The 20,971-nt window shown below is 51.8% G+C and overlaps 1 protein-coding gene across 1 annotated transcript; it reads right to left on the reverse strand.

Moving 5' to 3' along the window:
• Positions 1-4,386: 4,386 nt before the first annotated feature.
• Positions 4,387-15,761, reverse strand: GJB3 (gap junction protein beta 3). The gene is made up of 3 exons (XM_046661221.1): positions 15,497-15,761; positions 8,271-8,570; positions 4,387-5,358 (listed from the first exon to the last, which is right to left on the reverse strand). Exon 3 carries the CDS (start codon positions 5,322-5,324, stop codon positions 4,509-4,511), a length of 816 nt encoding a protein of 271 aa, XP_046517177.1. The 5' UTR covers positions 5,325-5,358; positions 8,271-8,570; positions 15,497-15,761; the 3' UTR covers positions 4,387-4,508.
• Between the last annotated feature and the right edge of the window lie 5,210 nt (positions 15,762-20,971).

Genomic DNA, 20,971 nt, shown 5'->3' on the forward strand with positions numbered 1-20,971 from the left:
TCCTCTCGAGGGCAGGCAGGTGGGTCTGGTTTCCATGTCCAGCGCCCAGCAGGGCACCAGGGCCGTGTATGAATTTACTATTTAGTGAGCACCCCCGGCACTGTGGTGCTGTCCTGGATGCTGGAGCTGAAGCAGGAACAACAGAAATCCCCGTCCTCGTGGATTTTACATTCCAGCTGGAGGGAGACAGATGGAACAAAAGATGGACCCTGTTGGGTGGTGATAAATGCTATGTGGGAAGTAGGAAGGGAGAACTGAGGGTGCAGGGGCTGGCAGTCTCAACTCTGACTAGAAGAGAAGAAGAGCATTTCTCACTAAGCAGTTGACATTTGCCACAAGTCCTGAAGGAAGGGAGGGAGCCTGGTGGCTCTCTGGGGGAAAGAGCATTCCAGACAGAGGGAGACAGTGCAAAGGCCCTGAGGGAGGAACTGTGCCTGCTGTTTCCTGCTTGGGGAATAGCAAGGAGGTCAGTGTGGCGGGAGTGAAGTGAGCAAGGAGAAGAGATGAGTTCAGAGAGGGAAGGGAACAGATGGGGTAAGGGGTGGGGCTGGTCTTGTAGGCCCCTGAAGGCCTGTGTGAGATGCATTTGGAAGTTGTGGGCAGAGATGTGACATGGCCTGACTTAGGTTTTACAGGGTCACCCTGGCTCCTGTGTTGGGAATAGACTGTGGGGTGGGTGGCAGACCTACACGCCCCTCTGCCATGCAGGACTTGCTGCTCAGCTGTGCAGAGTCTGGTCAGCTTACAGCCTCCAGCGGTCAGGTCTGCTGCAGCCGTCCAGGTGGCCAAGCTCTGCTGGGGTGGCTCCAGGTGACGACTGAGCCAAGTGGTGGTCAAGGGCCTCGCCATTTCCACCCAATGGGACTCCTCTAATGGACAGTCTTTGTCTAAGGGACAGAGAGCTCCCCGCAATGGTCTTGTCACTCAGCCCTCCTTCCTCTTCTTCCCATTCACCTGTTACTCCCCAGTGCACCCTGTGCGCTCTCAGCTCTTCCTCGGCGTCTGCTCCCCAGCGTGGGGGCAGCCAGCAGGGAGACAGACGCAGCAATCCAGGTGACAGGTGATGGGGGTGTATTAGTCAGCTCGGGCTGCTGTAACAGAATACTACAGATGGGGTGGCTCACACGGTAGACATTGATTTCTCACAGTTCTGGAGGCTGGAAGTCCAAGATCAGGGTGCCAGCCTGGTCAGGCTCTGAGTGGGGGCCCTCTTCCTGGTTTACACAGGGCTGTTTTCTCATTGTGTCCTCACAAGGTGGGGAGAGAAAGATCGTCCCTCACGTTTCTTCTTATAAGGGCGCTAATCCCATGCATGAGGGCTCCACCCTCATGACCTAATCACCCCCAAAGGCCCCACCTCCTAATACCATCACATCAGGGGTTAGGATTTCCACATAGGAATCTGGGGGGACACAAACATTCAATCTATAAGAGGGGGCTTGGACCAGGGTGACGAGTACAAAATCTGCTGTTGACCTTGGGCTGCAGGGTGGCTGTTACATCACACAGGAGATGTGGACTTGAAGGCTGTGGATTTGACATCTAAATCTATCCTATGCGTGATTGAAGGAAGCTTACAGTGAATCCTTGCGCGATGGGGGAGGAGGCAGAGCCTGTGCTCTGAGAAGAGAGGGTTAAGGGACATGAGAGCCACCTTGTGGTGACAGTGATGCGCACTGGGGACTCTGGGTGGTGAACAGTGGCCTAACACATACAGGGTGAGAATGGTGAGCTGCACTGCTCAGAACAGCTCTGGGCCAAAGGTGGGACACAAAGGGCTGGAACATTCCCTCATTCATGGTCCTGACCCCCAGCCTGGAGAATTGGGGCCAGGATTAGACACCCAGTCCGTGCTGGGATAGCTGACGACATGCTCTGCTTGCCCTGACCTCTAAGCCACCCTGGACCAGGCAGCGGAACCACCCTGGAAGATGCAGGCACGCGTGGTAGCAAAGTAGATGGAGACCACCCCTCCCTGGGACCTTCACAACCATCTGGTCCAAGCTGGGCAGGGGTGCAATGTGCCTGGGCAGCAGGCAGGGGCTTTCCTAGGCGCGGCTGTGCCTGGATATTGTGGGACACATTAGCACTGTACCAATGTGTTACCCACAGCATCTCCTTTGATCTCTGTAACCATCCTGGGAGGAGGCACTGTCCTGAGTGTTGGGTGAATTTGTTCTCTTTGTCCCTCAGATTTCCTCTCCACAGTGCTCTGTGCCCTGGGAGGCTGCCCCCTACTGACTGCCTCAACAGGCTGCCTCGGCCTCTGGCTTCTGGTGGGGTTAGGTCACTGGGACCACTGGCAGGCAAGCAGGAGAGGGAGAGTGAAGTTGGGGTGTTCCTTTGGTCACTGTGGTCGGATGCATCCTTGCAGCTGCTGTGTGGCAACCCTGTCCACTGCTGCCCTGGTACCAGCCCCTGGGGACTGCAGCGCCCTTTGTGGGTGTCCTTAGTCATGCCCATATCTTTTCAAACAGTCCCTTGAGGAAACTCTTTAAAGTTACTCGGTTCGAGTGTGCCATCTGTTTCCTGCCAGGATCCTGGTTGATATAGTTCCCGTTGTACTGATGACAGGGCTGAGGTTCTGAAAGCTTGCCCACGGTGCAGTGTGGTGGAGCTGTCATGAAGTGGTTAAGCTGTGATTCAGACCTGGGGGGTGGTGTCAGCCCAGCCCTGGGCCCTTTAAACGTGGCTGGCTTATTCACCCTGCTAATGGCCGCATGAGAGAGCAAAGGTGAGTTTGAGCAAAGTCACAACCTGTTCTGACTCCACAGTGACCCGACCTCTCCCTGCCTGCACTGGCTCTTGGCTCTCTGCCTCCTGCATTCTGGCTCCTGGCCTTAGCATGGACAGTCATTAAATGTTCCTCTGGGTCAGGAGAGCCTTGCACCTCCTTTTGTTTTTCATTCCAGTCTGGCTTGGATGTTTGTGTCCCCGAAATTTCAGGTCACCGCACGGTGCCAGGAGTGGGGCTGTGAGCCAGGGGTTGGTTAGTCTTCTAACCAACAGAAGTTAGTGATTCTGTCCCCCCAGGCTCTGAGCGCTTTGGGCTCAGCTCCTGCTCCCCTACGTGGTCCCAGCCTCCTGCCAGGGGCCTGGTGTGGAGAAGAGGCTCAGGGAAAGTGGAAGGAACTGAATAAGGCTCAGGCGAGGCTGGGACTGCGTGCCTTTACACGAGACGCTGGCCTGTGACGAGCACACGAGGAATGAGAGTATGAATAACGGGTTTTGTGTACACAGGGTGGGGACGCAGGTTGTAGATGACTAGGTTACAAAGGAGGAGGGAGTGTGGTTTGTCTACAATGTGAGGATAGTGTGTGTGCGCGCACAGGGCAGGGTCTCCCCGTAAACAGCTGGGAGTGCTGTTGTAGCGGGAACACAGCGCCCTCTTGTGACCTCATCTAGAATCACAATCTTATCTAGACTCCAGATCTAGAATCTCAACCTATCCGTAGGGTCCACCTCCTGCCTCCACTTCCAAGCCCGCCCCAGCTCCCACCTTGGTCAACCCCAGCCCCAACCTAATTCAGGTCCAGCCTAAGTCACAGCCCCCACCCTCGCTTCACCCTCAGCTATGGAGCTCTTTCACCTCCCGAGGGCTACCCTCCCTGCCCTCAGGGTCTTGCGGGTGGCAGTGTGGGAGGACAGAGGACGGTCAACCTGTGAAAACACAGTCCCCTTCCCTGGACCCCCGTCTCTCCATCCTTCGGCCAAGGGGACTGCTGGAACCGTCTCCCGCGGTCCTCCATCCTTCCCTTCTGAGCTGCTCTCACAGACCCAACAGCACATCCACCCCGAGTCCCTGGGAGCTGGCACCCCAGCACATTTGGGGGAAGAAGATGGAAGCAACGCTGCCTGAGGCTGGGGGAGTAGGTCTTGGGGGTGGGGGGGCCTTCCCCTGAGGGCAGTGGTGACCCACAAGATCCCCGGGTGTCCTGAGCAGGGGCTGGTGTCACCAGAGCCTCCTTCTCCTCTTCCCAAGCTCGCTCTCAGGCTCCAGACCTCCCTCCCACTGCTGGGAGAGTACTTCCTCCCCACCCGAGGACTCCTGAGGGAACGAAGATTTCCTTGGGTCTGGTGCCCCCAGCCCAGGGCAAGCATCTCTCTTTTTGTGGCCTCCAGGCTTCCACACCTGATGTTTTTTTTCTGCTAGGAAGCACTTCTCACCTCAGTTGAACATTATTTCCTAAGGGAAGCCTTGCCTGTTACCCCCTCCCGGGTTCAGGCGAAGCCCTGCTATGAGCCCCCTAAGGGTCCCCCTGCATGCGGAAGTTAATTTGTTTGTTTCACTGTCTGTCTCACCCGCTGGCTGGCGCTGGGCCTGTGGTGTGCCCTATACCCAGATAGACAGCACAGTGCCCAGCGCTCAAAAAATATCTGCCAAAATGAAACTGGATAGTTTAGTGAAATTTAAAGTGGTGGCGCCCAGTACCTCTAGGACCCTCCACCAGCATGATACCGCCCCGCCTGTCTCCACTGGCAGCCCAGTCTTGCTCCCCAGCCCGTGGTCACATGGGGGTCAGGCTGGGTGCTGAAGCACACGGCTTGTCACTGCCAGGGTCCAGGCCCAGCTCCCCAGCCTCCACCAGCAGCTTGTGGTGGCAGTGGCAGGTGGAGGCCTGGCTGGTGGAGGACGCAGGGCTGTGGCCCCCTGGGGGCCTGTTCTTGCTCATGCCTCGCAGGATCCTGTGGAAGATGAGGTAGCAAATCTCGCAGATGGTGAGCACGATGCAGACGGCAGAGGCGCCCACCATGAAGTAGGTGAAGACCTTCTTCTCAGTGGGCCGGGCGATGTAGCAGTCCACAGTATTGGGGCAGGGGGCCACGTTGGTGCACTGCACCAGGCGTGGCATGCCGAAGCCGTACCAGAGAGTGTGCAGCAGGTAGAGGAAGAGAAATTCGATGATGAGCTTGAAGATCAGGCTGAACAGGTAGGTCCACCAAAGGCCGCCGTGCTTCTTGCCTGCATTGTCGTACAGCTTGGCGCACTGGTCACCGTGTTTCAGGCGGTTCTTCCTCTCGCGCTCCTCGCGGTAGGCCACATGCAGGATGACCAGCAGTGAGGGACATGTGACGAAGATGAGCTGCAGGGCCCAGAGGCGGATGTTGGAGATGGGGAAGAAGTGGTCGTAGCAGACGTTGGTGCAGCCCGGCTGCTTGGTGTTGCAGTCAAAGTCCTTCTGCTCGTCCCCCCACACGCGCTCCGCGGCCACCACGTACACTAGCACACGGAAGACGAACACCACCGACAGCCAGATGCGCCCGAATGCCGTGGAGTACTTGTTCACACCACTCAGTAGGGCCTGAAATGTCTTCCAGTCCATGGTGCCTGGTGGGGGGGCCGGGCGCCGTGCCCACCTGACACAACAATAGGAAAAACCAGGTTATTGAATCGGTGACATTTACTGAGGATTTACTATGTACCAGGCATTGTTCTGAGTTCTTTATGTGGATGGATTTGTTTGATCATCACAACAGTTTTACCAGCTCAGAACTATTCTTCTTCCTAAGCTACCAATAGGAAACTGAAGCACAGAGAGGTTAAGTAACCTGCCCAAAGTCACAGAGCTAGTATGCTGGAGGGAAGGGACTGTGCATTTGCTGATAATAACAATGAGCGTTTATTGAGCATTTCCTATGAGCCAGGCACGGAGCTGAAGACTTTATGTGCAGGATCTCATTTAATCCTTATAACAGGCCCAGGAGGCAGACACTATTATGTTTCTCATTTACAGATGCAGAAACTGATAATCAAATGAGATAATGGTTGCCATGGAGTACACACTAAGTGCTCAATAAATGGCTGCCGCTCTCTGGGAAATTTAGAGGTCAAGGCACTCATTTAAAACTAGAGTTGCATTTGAGGCCAGGCTGTCAGGGCCAGGCCTGTGCTCTCTTCTACCTCCTCTCCCCTTCTCGGCTGGATGCCTGCCCCAGCAGGTTCTTGCGTTGATGCCTCGTTGATCCTGTGAGGTTGGGTCCATGAGCCCCATTCTATAGAGAGGAAAATGAGGCCAGGAGAGGAGAAATGACCTCCCCCAGGTCTCACGGCCAGCGGGTGGTGAAGCCGGGAGACCAATTCAGATTGGGGGTGTCTGGCAGGGTAATGGTCTGGCTCCTGGGGACACCAGATCCAGGGAAAATCTAGGGACAACTCCCCCCTCCCTGTGCCAGGGCCTGGGGGGAGCCCCAGCCACCCCAGCCATGCTGGGTGCCAGGGCTTTTTGGTGGGGAGACAGGCTTTGCTTAGGCTCTGGACTCCCGCATCTTCCTGCCCGTCTCGGAGTGACTCAGAGGGTGTGGACGGGTGGGTCTGCCTGAGTGTACCTAGTGCCGGCACACTGCCCTGGGTGTGGGAGCCTGCACCTCTCCACGTGCATGTGTGGGCCTGCGGGCACATGTGGGTGCTCCTGGAGCTGGGGTTGTGACTCGGAGCATGCAGGAGCCTGCGGGGCCACCCCCTGCACCACTGCTTCTCACCCCTCCACTGCCACCACCCTGGTCCAAGCCCCCGTCGCTGCTGCCTGTACTATTGCCACGGCCTCCTCAGTGGCCTTTCCCCGCCAGGTCCTGCACCTCGAGAGTCCATTACATCGGATCATGTCACTCCCTTGTTTAAAACTCTACTCACTTCTCATTACGCTTAGACTTAAACCAGATGAATGAAATTAAACCAGCTTAAACTAGATTCTTCCTTCTCACCCTCCTCTCTTACACTCTCACCCTACTGCTCTCTGCTCCAGCCACCCTGGGGGCCTCCGGTGCTTTGTAAGTATTCCTGTTGCCTGGAATGCTCTTCCTCCAGAACCTCCCATGTCTGGATCCTTCTCACCATTCAGGCTTCTGCTCAAATATCTCTCAGGTCTCCCCAGATAAACCGGAATCTGGGAGCCCCTGACCTCTCAGTCACTCTGCTCCTGTCCCCTTTATTTCCTTTATAGAATTTAATCACCATTTGAAATTAAAGTATCCGTTTATTTTTTTGTTCTTATTTATCGTCACTAGAATGTCAACTCTGTCGTGCTTACTGCTTTATAGTCAGTGTCTAGTGCTTGGCACACAGGAGGTACTCAATAAATGTTGAACGAACAAATAAATGAATGCGGAATCCAAGAGGCAGCTTGGAGGGAGGGGCTCTGAGGTGCCCGCAGGAGCCCCAGGGGGCCGTCTGGACCAGCCTGCTTGGGGGAAAGACTCGCTGGCTCTGGAGAGAGGGAGAAGGTGTTGCTCCTTTTCAGCATCTCAGCCCTCCTGATGCCTCTTCTCTAGGAATCTAGGACAGGCTGGGGTGACAGAGGAAGACCCCGTCCCTGGAGACCCTCCTCTTCTCCCAGACTCGGCTCCTGCTAAGACCTGGCCTTGGGGAGCCGTAGTGAATGTGCAGTGAGGGTGGAGTGGCATCTGGATTCACACCGCGGCTATGCACTTAGTAGCTGGGTGAATACCAAAAGTCCCCTCCTCTCCTTGACTTCTTTTCTTTATTTATAAAGGGAAATAATTCCTACTTTCTTGAGCTGTTGTAAGAATCTTAAGAGGCCATTCCCTCCCCAGCCGGCCACTCACCTGGTGAGGGTTCAAGAACACTGGAGGGGAGATTGGAGCCCTGCCCACTAGCCCCGAGGAGGAGGGGAGGGACCCTAAAGTGTGCTTCCACGTCCCACGGCAGCCCACCTGGGTGCAGCCCCCTCTTGGGCCCCCGCCTTCCACCTTGCAGTCCTGTCGGCTCAGGCCTGTGTGACACACCCCTGGGACGCGACTCACCGGCAAAGAATTCCCTGCAAGACCAGCCCGGGACTGGTGGAGCCGGTTCTGGGTCCCCCTGGAGTCTCCCAGCCATCCGCTTTTTCCCAGCCCCGGGACCACGCCGCGCCCAGCTTTCACCCCCACTTCCAAATGCACCTCCTGGCCCCGCAGGACAGAAGTCCTCTTCCTCCTTTCCGTGTCCCCCCGCCGCCACTTAGTTTCCCTGCATTCCAGGCAGCTCCGGAGCTTGCAGACGTGGGGAGGGGGGTAGGGGTCCGGGAAGCTTCCAGTAGTTGGAGCTCCCACCCTGCCCAGAATCGAGGGGCGAGAGGCAGTGGTGGGGTTGGTGGCGGAGGTCCCTCCACCCTCTCCCTTCCCCGCGCCACCCATCCTCAGCCTGGAGGGGCAGGCGGGATCAAGCACCGGCCCCGCCGCCGTGGGTCGCCCGGGAGCGCTCAGCGTCCGGGGAGCCCACCTCGCCCTCGCCCTTGTCCCTGCCCCTGTCCCCGTCCCCGCCCGGCGCTTACCTGCAGCGGCGCGGCCAGCGCGGGGCCGGGACCCCGCGTCCCCGAGGCCCGCGGCGGTGGCGAGCGAGGCGGGAGCGGAGCTCCGCGGTGGCGGCTAGGCGCGCGGCGGACGGCGCTCCCCGGGGGCGGTGCGGAGGAGGGTCGGGGGAGGAGCTCGAGACCCCGCCCGGCGGCCGAGGGTCGGCTTCTAGGCCCCACGCAGCCACGGGTTCCCGGGGCCGCTGGTGGAGGGGCTCGTCGCTCGTCTCAGCCTCCGTGTCTTCAGGTGTGAAATGAGGGCATCGGTGGCCATGGGCAGGGCTGTGGCAAAGTCTCCAATGAGATTAGGGGCGTGAAGGGCTCTAAACTGTTAAGTGCCGTCGCCGAGGGCCGGACTGCAATCATGAAACTGCCTACGCTCGTTACCACGGAGCCCGCGCCCGCGCCTTGCCCATCCGGTCCCCGCCTGCAGCCCGGCCTGGACCCCGCAGAGGGGCGCTCCGGGGGGTCTGCCCTTCCGCACGAAGGGCCGTCGATGGCGGTGCCATCGGCTCCGGCATGGGCTCGGGCACTGCATGCGTCCTCCAAGGAGGCGTGTGCCCTTTGGAGAATCTTGTGTCCACAGAGGGAAGGGGCACGTTGAAACTTGTCATTAGAAAGGAGATGGAGGGGATCCTTTGTCCGCGGGTCAGGGCAGGATGCGGGGAGGTGGTGGCCTCGTGTTACTACAAGGTGCAGATCCCGGGGGAGGGATTTGAGGGAGGGTGTTGCGAGGGTGGGGGAGGTAGGGGGGGACCCCTAGAACCCCTGCGAGGGGAGGTGGGCCTGCGGCTGGGCCCGGTTCTGGGGACAAGGACGAGTGCGCCATGACTAGGAACCTCATGAGAGCCCCTGGTGCTCCAACCTTGTCGGGAAACCCCAGGGTTTCCCATCTCCCTGGGAGTGCCAGGATCTTAGTCACCACAGGGCCTGAGCCCGGGCTGTCTGGACGGAGACGATGTGCTCACACAAGGGTGACTATACATTGCATTTTCCCAGGACTGTGCCAGTTTACCCCTGGGGCCCTGATATAATGAACAGCACCCCCTTTTACTCTCAAAAGTGGCCCCAAGCTTGGGAAGATCAAGTCACCCTGTCACCCTACCTGCTATTCATGGTAGAGAGCTGGCACTGCTTTGGGAGCTTGGGGACGTCTTTGTGCCAGAGACTGTTCCACGGGCTTTATTTCATCTCACAGCCCAGATGAGGAAGGTATGACCCTTCCTGCTTTTATGAATGAGGAAACTGAGGCACAGAGAGATTACGTGACTTGCCCAGGGTCACACAGATAATAAGTAGCAGGGCCAGCTCTGGAGGCCTCAGCCATGTTGACTTTCTGGATGGGGCAAAGCCAGAGGGCAGATGTTGTCTTATACTTGCTGGGTCATGGCCCTTGAAAATCGTTGCTGAGACTCAACAGCACTGGGGTTGTCCGGGTGCTTCTGTGCATGTGTTGACGTGTGAGTATGACAGTGTCTTGTGTATGGGGGGGGGGGTCCACGAGTCTGCCACCTGCTCCCTACCACCTGCCGCTCTGCTGCATTTCAGAGCAACACCCGCTCCTTGCTTCCTCACCTCCTAGTCACTCTTCCACCCATTTGAACAATGTTTCTGTTCCTCCCATATCACTAAAGATGGCCCTGTCAAGGTCACTATCGGTCTTCCTGACGCTCAATCCAACAGTCGAGTCTCTGTCCCCATCCTCCTGCCCCTTCAGAAGCACCTGACACAGCTGACCACTCCGTCTTTCTCAAAACACTTTCTTCCTTTGGCTTCCTTGACACCGCACTCCTAGGTTCTTTGTATCTGGGACGCCGCACGTCATCATCTCTGGTGTGGGCGTGTCCCAGGGCTCAGCCTCTTCCCTCCTGGGTGAGGTCATCCTGTCCTGGGCCTTCCAAGACCATCTGTTCACGGATGTGTCCGCATATCTGGTGCCGATCCTGACTTCTCGCTGAACACCACCAGGTTTCAGTGACTTGCTGTTCCTTCCTGAGATCAACTGCTTCTTCGACTATGTAGATATTCTTCTTTCTGCGTGTACCCTATGGAGTGTGCTATGCACACGGTTCTGCGCTTTGCTCTTTTCATTTAACAAAACATAGGACATTTTCCTCTATCAGTAGATATAGAGCCATCTCATGTTTTTAAAGCCAGATGTATGTATTCCATTTTCCCCAAGTAGTGGATGTAGAGCTTGTTTTAAAAAACAAACAACCCCAGCTGAATAGTATACATACTATAATATATTTAGTCAGTTCCATATTGATAAGAATTAAGGCTGTTTCCAATCTTGTATTTTTTTTCCCTATTAAAAGCATCATTGCAATGAATATCCTTGGACACGTTTTATGTTATGTCTATAGGATATATTCTTTTTTCTTTTTTTAAAGATTGGCTCTGAGCTAACATCTGTTGCCAATCTTCCTTTTTTTTCCTTCTTTTTCTTCTTCTCCTCAAAGTGCCCCAGTACATAGCGGTGTATTTTAGTTGTAAGTCCTTCTAGTTCTGTTATGTGGGACGCCACCTCAGCATGGCTAGACGAGTGGTGCTAGGTCTTTGCCCAGGATCCAAACCGGGGAACCTTGGGCCACCAAAGTGGAGTGCATGAACTTAACCACATGGCCATGGGGCCAGGCCCAGGATATAGTCTTAGAGGTGGAATTTTTGGGTTAAGATTGTATACTCATTTAAAATTTTGATAGATGTTGCCAAATTCCCTCCATAGATGTGTTAGTTTACACTACCATGAGACATGAGAATGCTTGTTTCCCCATATACTCACCAATATAGAGAGTTATCAAACTGTATGATCTTTGCCAGTGGTATCTCATTAAACTTTTATTTTGCATTTCTCTTATTATGAGTGAGATTGAGCATCTTTTCGTATATGTAAGGGCCACTTGCATTTCTTTTTCTGTGGACTGTCCTTTGTTTTTGCTCATTTTTCTATTGGATGGTTGCCTTTATTTATTTATTTATTTATTTATTTATTTATTGAGTTATTGATAGGTTACAATCTTGTGAAATTTCAATTGTACATTAATGTTTGTCAGTCATGTTGTAGGTGCACCACTTCACCCTTTGTGCCCACCCCCCACCCCACCTTTCCCCTGGTATCCACTAAACTGTTCTTGGTCCATAGTTTTAAATTCCTCATATGAGTGGAGTCATACACAGATTATCTTTCTCTCGCTGGCTTATTTCACTTAACATAATTCTCTCAAGGTCCATCCATGTTATTGCAAATGGAATGATTTTGTTCTGTTTTGCAGCTGAGTAGTATTCCATTGTATATATGTACCACATCTTCTTTATCCATTCGTCTGTTGCTGGACACTTAGGTTGCTTCCACGTCTTGGCTATTGTAAACAGTGCTGCAGTAAACATTGGGGTGCATAGGACTTTTGGGATTGCTGACTTCAGGCTCTTTGGATAAATACCCAGTAGTGGGATGGCTGGATCGTATGGTAGTTCTATTTTTAATTTTTTGAGGAATCTCCATACTGTTTTCCATAGTGGCTGCACCAGTTTGCATTCCCACCAGCAGTGTATGAGGGTTCCTTTTTCTCTGCAACCTCTCCAACATTTGTTGCTATTAGTTTTAGATATTTTTGTCATTCTAACGGGTGTAAGGTGATATCTTAGTGTAGTTTTGATTTGCATTTCCCTGATGATCAGCCATGATGAGCTATTATTTATTTCTTAGGAGCTCTTTATGTATTAAAGAAATAAGCCCTCTATGATACAAATAGAAAAGATTCCCCCACACGCCAAATGACATTTGTATTTTGACTTTGTACATGGGTTTTTTGCCATGTAGAATTAAACATTTTTTAGGTAGTCAAGTGTATCAATCTTATCTTTTATGGTGTCTTGGTTTGGTCATAATTAGAAACGACTTCCCTACTTTGAGAATTGAAAAAAATTTGTCTCCCATGGTTTTTTCTAGCTAAAGTAGTGCCTTAATGATGTAAATCAGATCATGTCACTCCCTATTAAAACCCTGCGTGACTTGTCATTACCTTTATACCAACACCCACTTTCCTGACATTGGCCTACAAAGCCCCAAATGACCTAGTCCTGCCTTACCTCCTATCACATGTCCCCTTGATCACACTGTCCAGTCACACTGGCCTTCATTCTGCTCTACAAACAAGCCATGATCTGTCCAGCCTCCTGGCCTTTGTATTTGCTGTTCCCTCTGCGTGGACTGCTCTTCACCTGGCAGGTCCCTCCTCCTTATTCAGGTCTCACCTTCTTACAGAGAAGCTCTCTGCTCACCCCATCTGAAGTTTCCTCACCCCCTTCCTCAGCGGTTACTCTTTGGAACATTCTCTGAAATTATCTCCAGGAGAGCAGAGAGCTCGCCCGTGGTGCTCCTGCTGTATCTCCAGGTCATGGAATGGAGCAGATGCCTGGTCACTATTTGTAAAGTAAATGTTGGGTGCCCCTAAGGTTGTGTGTGAGAACTGTCTGTTTGTATGTGAGGCTGGGTAGTTGTGTGTTGCGGGGGCAGTGCGGGGAGTTTGTGTGTGTGTGTGTTGTGAGTGTGTGTGATTGCAGAGGTGGCTGGGAGGGTTTTGTGAGGTTGTGTGCGTGTGTGGTTGTGTGTGAGGTGGTGGCGCGTGGTGGTGTCTGTGTGAGGTTCGATTAGTCTACTCTGATGACCAGACGATTTTCTTGCCTAGCTCCAATCATTCTGACCCCGACAGATACTGCCCCCTCACTCCTAATATCTGGCAGTGCCCCCAACCGCTGGCCTTTGCTTTTTCTGGAATGGGCTGGAAGAGTCTCCATTCCAGAAGGAGGCTCTGAGGACGTCAGGGCCCTGCTCTCCCAGCACAAAGTTCTGCTCCCCGAGCAGGGGAATGTGTGGGAGGCCATCTAGGCCATTCCCCTGCCTCAGGGCGAGGCTGTGTTGTCTCAGGGCTTGGCAGCTGCCCAGGCAACCCCCTCTCCCCTCAGGGCCTACACCTGGTCTGGCAGGGACGGACCCTAAGTCTGCCATGTATAGTGTTCCAGCCCAGGCCTTGGCCCAGTCTGCTCTGGCTCCCAGGCTGCCCCCTCTGTCTGAAACTCCGCTCAGGCCTCAGGCAGGGGCTTCCCGGAAAGGGGTGGGGCCTTCCCTATCCATCTGGGATTGTCCTCGTGTTTGTGCGTGTGGCAGGGCCCTGGGCCCTCTCCTGGGCCCGAAGGCCCTCTCGTCCCTTGAGCAGACAGGTGGGGCAGGCAGAACTGTGGGAAAGCCGGTCAGGGGGAAGGATGGGAGCTTTCCAGCCCTGCTCCAGCGTGTCTGCGGCTGTGGGTCGGGAGGGAGAGATGTCCCAGGACCCAGGCTAGAATGTTGCTTTCCTTCCAAGACGCCCACAATGACTTGGAACCTCTGCCCGCACAACTTCATCCTCAATGGAGGTAAAACACGACGAGTTGCTGTCAAGATTCAACCATCCACACGTGTACTGGACCCCACTTCTTCTCGCCCAGCCCAGGCCCTCACTCCGCCTCCTCTCTGTCTCCTCTGTCATCACTTTTTGCTCTTTACTGGATCTTGCCCATTACAGTAAACGTGCTGGTATTTCTCCATCTTAACAAACAAACTAACCTCCCTTGACTCCACTTCTTCCAGCATCTGCCTCATTTCTTTCCATGCCTTGATAGTAAAACTCCTCAAAAGAGCCACCTTGATTCATTCTCTCATTTTTTCTCTCTCTACCCTCTCTTGAATCACTGTACTCAGACTTGTGCTCCCCACACTGCACCCGACCACTCTTGCCCAGGTTCCCAGAGCTGACATTCAACCCTCATCTTTCCCTGTACTCCCAGGACATTCGGCTGCCAGGGCGTCAGCCTCTCCTGATGTTTCTCCTTCCTTTCTGGCTTCTCTTTCTCAGTCTCCCTCGCTGGTTCCTCCAGATCTCCTGACTTCTAAATCCTGAGGTGCCCTGGGGCTCAGTCCTGGGCTCCTTCTCTTCTCTGTCCTCAGTCACTCTCTTGGTAACATCATCCAGTCTCAGGATTTAAAATATCAAAATTGGCTGACAGCTCCCAGATACTTCTCTCCAGCCTGGACTGTTCCCCTGAATCCAGACCCATAAATGCCGCTGCTTCTTGACCCCTCCCTGTGGATGTCTGGTAGCTGTCACAAACTGATCACATCCCAAATTACTTATTAATAAGTGATGCTAACTTAGGATTGCCAGATTTAGGAACAAAGCCAAACAAAAACAAAAACAAACCCCGCAAACCAGCTGCTCAGTTAAATTGGAATTTCAGATAGTGCATGGGACACACTTATACTAAAAAAAAGTTATTGGTCGTTTATGTGCAACTCAAATTTAACTGAGTGTCCTGTACTCTCTCTGGCAACCTACTCCTTATGTTCCTCTCCAGTCTTCTCTTCCCATTCTTCAAGTAAATGGCGGTTTTACTCATCTGCTTGTTCAGGCCCCAAACCTTAAGGTCATTTTTAATTCTCTTTCCTCATACCCCACATTTGATGTCAGTGAATCATTTTGGCGATACTTTGAAAATATTTTCGGAATCTAGCCACTGCTCGCAGACTCTGTTAATATTATCCTGTAACATTGAATCCATGAGTCATTTCTTTCCTGCATTTTGGCAGTAGCCTTATAACTGGGCTCCTCGCTTTATCCCTTGTCCCCAACCATCTGTTGCTAACACAGCCACCAAGAGGATCATGCTCCCTTTTGCTCAAAATGCTCCACTGGCTTCCTGCTCACTCAGAGTGACAGCCAAAGGCATCAGGATGGCCTGTAAGACCCTGTGTCAGCTGGTCCTCCTCTGGGTCATCTGAACGCGCTGGCCTCATTTTCCTGCCTTGGTGGCTTCCTTGCCATCCTGGGTGCACATGGGGTCTTCCTCAGCCTCAGCACCTGTGTACTTGCCCTTCTTTCTCTCTGGCACGCTTTTGCCCCGGATCTCTGCCTGGCTTGCTCCCTCACTTTCCCCGGCCTCCCACCTACAGCTGCCATTCCCCTCCCAACACTCCCTACTCCACTTCTTGCTATATTTTTCTCCTTAGCACTGTAGTCGTATGACATATTTTATGTTTTGCTTATTCTTCTTGTTAATTGTCTCCCCCATCACTAGACTCTGTGAGGACAGCCATTTTGGTCTGTTCTGTCCACTGCTTTATTCCCAGTGCCTAAAACAGTGCCTGGCACGTCATAGACAAAAGTACTTACCGAGTGAGCAAATGAAACGCATCGAGCGCAATAAGCTCCTGTCCCAGGCCGGCACACAGCAGCTGTTTAATCAGTTCCCTTCCGGCTTAGCATTCCCCACTCCTACCCTCCAGAAATCCCTCCCTGACCACCTGCCTTCCTCCAGGAAGCCTTTACTGACTGAACCTCATCTGTTTCCCCTCCTTCCTGCCACCAGGACCAAACCCATGGTCCTCAAGGGTCAGGCGGGCTGTCTGTCTAGCTGAGTCTGTTTGTCCTCATCTGGCCTCTGCTCTCCTTCTGGCTGGGAGGAGGCTTTTGGCTTGGGCTGTCCTTTGAGCTGCAAGGGTGTTGGCCTTCAAGGTGGCTGGGAAAGCCAGCCTGGGGTGAGGCACATGCAATATGTCTCATATCAGCTTGCCACCTGCAGTGTGGGAGCTTCTGGAGCCTTGAGCTCAGGTCGAGGAGGTGCTGGGCACTGGGCACATGGGAAGAGAGCCTAGACTGGGATTGGGCTGCAAGGCTATGGTTCCTACACTCACTGTTCCTACAAATTGGGGACCTGAGTGAATGGTTTGCCACTAGCTGAGCTGGGAAACACAAGGAGCAGGTTGGGAGAGGCAGAAGAAAATGATGGGGACAATGTGCCTGGAGTTTACTAAATGATATATGTGTTTGTAAATGAGATTCCAATGCAACCATTTTGACAAGGCCATTGGGACATTCTGACATGGCTTGTAAAACCTTTTCTTATTATGATGCAAGTGCACAACAGACAATTTCGTCCCATCCCACACTCCATCCCTGAGCCTCACCTAATGCCCAATACTGAGCCCGTCGCAGAGCCTCAGAGGTGGAGGGTGGCTCAGAACCAGGTGTTTCATGCAGATTATCCTCTGTGTCCAAATGCCCTGTTGGGGTGGTCTGAGTTCCCTGTGGGACACATGTGTGTCGGTGTCCAGAGGCAGCTGGATGTATGGGACTGGGCCTCGGGAAAGAGGACAATGGGAACCCTTGTGCTTTGCTGGTATGAATGCAAAATGGTGCAGCCACTGTGGAAAACAGTTTGGTGATTCCTCCAAAAGTTAAGGTAGAATTATCATATGACCCAGCAAGTCCATGCCTAGGTATAGACCGACAGATCTGAAAACGGAGACTCAGACCAATAGTTGTATGTGAATGTGCATAGAAGCGCTATTCACAACAGCCCAGACAAAAGTTTGGAAACAACCCAAATGTCCATAAAAGGAAGAATGGATAAATAAAATGTAGTATATTCATACAATAGAATATTACTCAGCCATAAAAAGGAGTCAAGTTCTGATGAACGCTACAATATAGATGAATCTTGAAAACATTATGCTAAGTGAAATAAGCCAGACACAAAAGGACAAATATTGCATTATTCCACTTCTATGAAATATCTAGAATAGGTAAATTCATAGAGACAGTAAGTAGAGGTTACCAGAGGTTGGATGGAGGGGCCAGTTGGGGTTATTTTTTAATGGGTACAGAGTTTTTGTTAGAGGTGATGAAAAAGTTCTGGAAATAGTGATGATGGTTGTGCAACCTTGTGAATGTAATTGACGCTACTGAATTGTACATTTTAAAATGGTTACATTGGTAATTTCATGTTATGTACATTTTATTACAATAAAAAAATTAAGAAAAAAGATAAAAGGGATGGAAATACGAATTTGGGAGTGAACAGTGTCCAGATAGTAACGAAGGCCATGGAAGAGGACAAACTCACCCAGGGAAGGTGTGGGGACCGAGGAGAGTGGACGGCCTGTGACAGAGCCCTGAGGACCTCCCCAGTGCACGAGGGGTGGCTGTAGGAGATCCGGGCGGGGTTGTTGGAGTGGCAGAAAAACTGGAAGGTTGATTTCAAGAAGCCCCGGTGCGTTAGTCAGCCCTCTTGATTGCAAGTGACAGAAATCCAGCTTGAGTTAGTTTGGGCACAAAGGGGAATTGACTGGTTTGTAGAAACATGGGAAGGGAGAGGGGACCTTAGGGCCCCAGAAGTACCTGGCTGGAGTCAGGTCTGGAGGCATCTAGGACCTCCCTCCTGCTTGCCTCACCTCTGCTCCTCTCTGACCCTTTGCTTCCTTCTCTCCATGGACTGATGGGCTTTCGCACAAGGCTTTTACTCATGGTTAGCATGAGTGAGCCCAGCAGCTCATAAGGTGTCCGTGGCTCAGGCAAGAGGCTCAAGAAGGAAGGCCATCCACCCTGTTAAATGGCTCATGGCACCAGACAAGGACTGGTTAGCATTCACCGGGCTTAGTGACAAAGGAATCGTAGGTGTGCTTGGCAAGGCCAGGTGTTTGAGTTGGGTAGTGGGGCAGCGACTGGATCACAGCTGGTGGAGGGAGTGGGAGGCTGGGAAGTCGAGACAGTGAGACTTCTGTTTCAGGAGGCACAGTTGTGAAAGCCAAGAGAGAGATAAGGAGGCAGCTGCAGGAGTCCTGGGTTCAAGGGAGGGTTTTGTTTTTGCTGTTTGGATGGGAGAGATGTGAGCAAGCTTAAATGCTGAGACAGCCAGGAGGGAGGTGCAGGGTGAAGAAGCAGGAGAGAGTAGGAGGTGGGGAGAGAGGGGATCCTGAGCACAGGTGGGAGAGGAGCGCATTCACAGAAGTGAGTCAGGAGTGCTCACCCCTTGCACTGTGTGGGGGAAGGAGGGAGGACTGGTGTGGATACGTTGGTCTATAGGTCTGGAGGCAATCAATAGGAGAGCATTCTTCTCAGATAGCATCTCCTTTCTCTGAGAGGTAGGATGAAAACAAGGTGGAACTGGCTAGGAGGTTCGAGGAGAGGTTAAGAAGGCTTCCACCTTGAACAACAGCAGAGAGACCAAAGCAGGGAAGAACGAGGATTGTCAGGCTGGGCTGGAGAACATGAATTTGTGGTGGCCTCACTCTGTTTGGTTCTTTGATTTACTCTGGCAGAGCCTAGCCCTGGTGCAGAGACGGGAAAGCACAGTTGGAATGATCTGGGCCTGGAGTATTGCTAAGCAGGAGGGGCAGAGGGACAATGGGAATGTTAGTAGGACAGCAATACATTCAAGTCATTATCTCAATAGGTATTGATTACTGGGGCCGGCCCGGTGGCGCAGCAGTTAAGTTCGCATGTTCTGCTTTGGCGGCCAGGGGTTCGCCAGTTCCGATCCTGGGTGCGGACATAGCACTGCTTGGCAAGCCATGTTGTGGCAGGCGTCCCACATATAAAGTAGAGGAGGATGGGCATGGATGTTAGCTCAGGACCAGTCTTCCTCAGCAAAAAGGGGAGGATTGGCAGCAGTTAGCTCAGGGCTAATCTTCCTAAACAATATATATATATATATATATTGATTACCCTTTTACTCCATGTCAGGCACGGCATAGGTCCTGACATTGGCAAAGCAGACACTGTTCCTGTCCTCCGAGAGCTTGCAGTCTGGGAGGGAGGGCAGACATCAATTTAGAAGCCGTCATGTGAGATGAAGGTGGTGGAGAGATGCTGTGGATCCCAAGCCGAGGCTGGATACAGAAGGAAGCCAATGTAGGAGGGGCTGGCAGATGGGAGAAGGTCACAGGGTCAGGTCTGAAGGTACTTTTGAGGTCACCTGTTGATCTGTTGAACCGACATGAGCAGAAGTTGAAGGAGGAGCTAAGTGAGAGGGCTGGGGGAAGCTGTGGGCAGAGCGGGAGGACCCGTACCTGTCTCGCCGTTTCCTCATTCCCTCCTGTTACAATGGCCAACTTGTCTTCTCCTGTTGAAGTCTGAGCCTCCCTCTGGGCTCTGCATCCCACTCTCTCTGGCTCTCTTGAGGGCCTTGACCTCCTTTCCCCTTTGCTGGATTCATCTCACCATTATTTAAATATTCTCAAGTCTCTCTCAATGAAAAAAGAAAAAATTTCTTGACCACCTCCCTTCTCTTGCAACTAACACCCTTTCATTTTCTATTCTTCTTGCAGCCACCATTTTCCAATCAGTTGTCCACATTTGCTATCTCCATTTGCTTGGCCCTCACTGTTCTCTCACTTCACCGGGAACTGGTTTCTATGTCCTCTTCTCTACAGATGATACTCCTGCCTTGGGTACCAATGACCATCTTTGTTAATCTAATGAACACTTTTCAATCCTTATCTGATTTGACCCACGGTAGTGTTTGGTCCTGATGATCACTTTCTCCTCTAGAAACTCTTCAAGGTTCTAGAAATTTCTAGGAGTTCTAAAAACTTCTCTAAAACACTTGTCTCTTGGTTTCTGTGACATCACCTTCCTCCTCTGTGACATCATATTCCCTTGGCTTCTATGATATAAATTTCCCCCATAGTCTCCTTCGCTGGCGTCCCCCACTCTCTTTGGCCTTTAAGCCTCCATCCTAGGGCATCTTCTCCTCTCTTACCCCACAGTCTCTGTAAAGTATTACCCTTAAGTTACCACCTACCATAGAGAACCAAATATAAGATAACTCCAAATAAAAATTAACCCCCTCTTGGGGCTGGCCCTTTGGTGCAGCGGTTAAGTGTGCACGTTTTGTTTCGCGGCCTGGGGTTCGCAGGTTCGGATCCCAGGTGCAGACATGGCACCACTTGGCATGCCATGCTGTGGTAGGTGTCCCACTATAAAGTGGAGGAAGATGGGCATGGATGTTAGCTCAGGGCCAGCCTTCTCAGCAAAAGGAAGAGGATTGGCGGCAGTTAGCTCAGGGCTAATCTTCCTCAAAAAAAAAAAAAAATTAACGCCGTCTATTCCCAACAAGGAGACCCTCCAAAATGTTTGGGTCTAATTTGAATACATAAACTTTTAGTGTGATTGAAATAATTACTTTATTAACTTAGTTTGCTATACATTTTTAAAATCACATATTTTACAAAACAATGTAGTAAGATGTATTATTTTTTTCCTTCCCTCATATTTTATGAAGCAATTTAAACTTTTAACATTTTTCTTTAACACCTAGGTCAACATCATTAGAGTTTTGTTTATCATTAACCTTTTACAGAACACACAAACTTTATTTTTGCTCAAGTTATCTGCGACATAGTGCCTTTTGATTCTGTATGCTGTTGGAAACTTTATTCTTTGGCACAAAAGCCTGATTGCATAATATTTGGTTGCATAAATTAAAAAAAATCGTCTGGTAGGTGTGTATTTTTCATCTCCACAACAAAAACACTTCTTTTATTGTTCTTAAAGTGATTTATTTTTTAAAAAAACTGGCTTGCTTAAAAAGACAGTGCTTGCAATTGTAAGGTCATATCCTCAGGAACAGTGAGTGAATCTGTGTGAAATGTCTTTGCCTCGATTTTTTTCTGATTCTACCAAGTGGCGTCCATGAATATCCAAATCTTCAAATTGATTGAGGTTATTTCAGGCTAATGAGTTTCCCCCAAAGAGAATTTTGTTGTTCAAAACACAGTAATTGAGAGCACGCCCCATAATGCGGGCAACCTTGTAAGGACTTGAATGTGAGATAAATCCTTGCTACCTGAGGGGGAATTTTGGAGC

This window comes from Equus quagga, chromosome 5, assembly GCF_021613505.1.
Source record: "Equus quagga isolate Etosha38 chromosome 5, UCLA_HA_Equagga_1.0, whole genome shotgun sequence".
In the NCBI taxonomy this organism is placed as follows: Eukaryota; Metazoa; Chordata; class Mammalia; order Perissodactyla; family Equidae; genus Equus; species Equus quagga.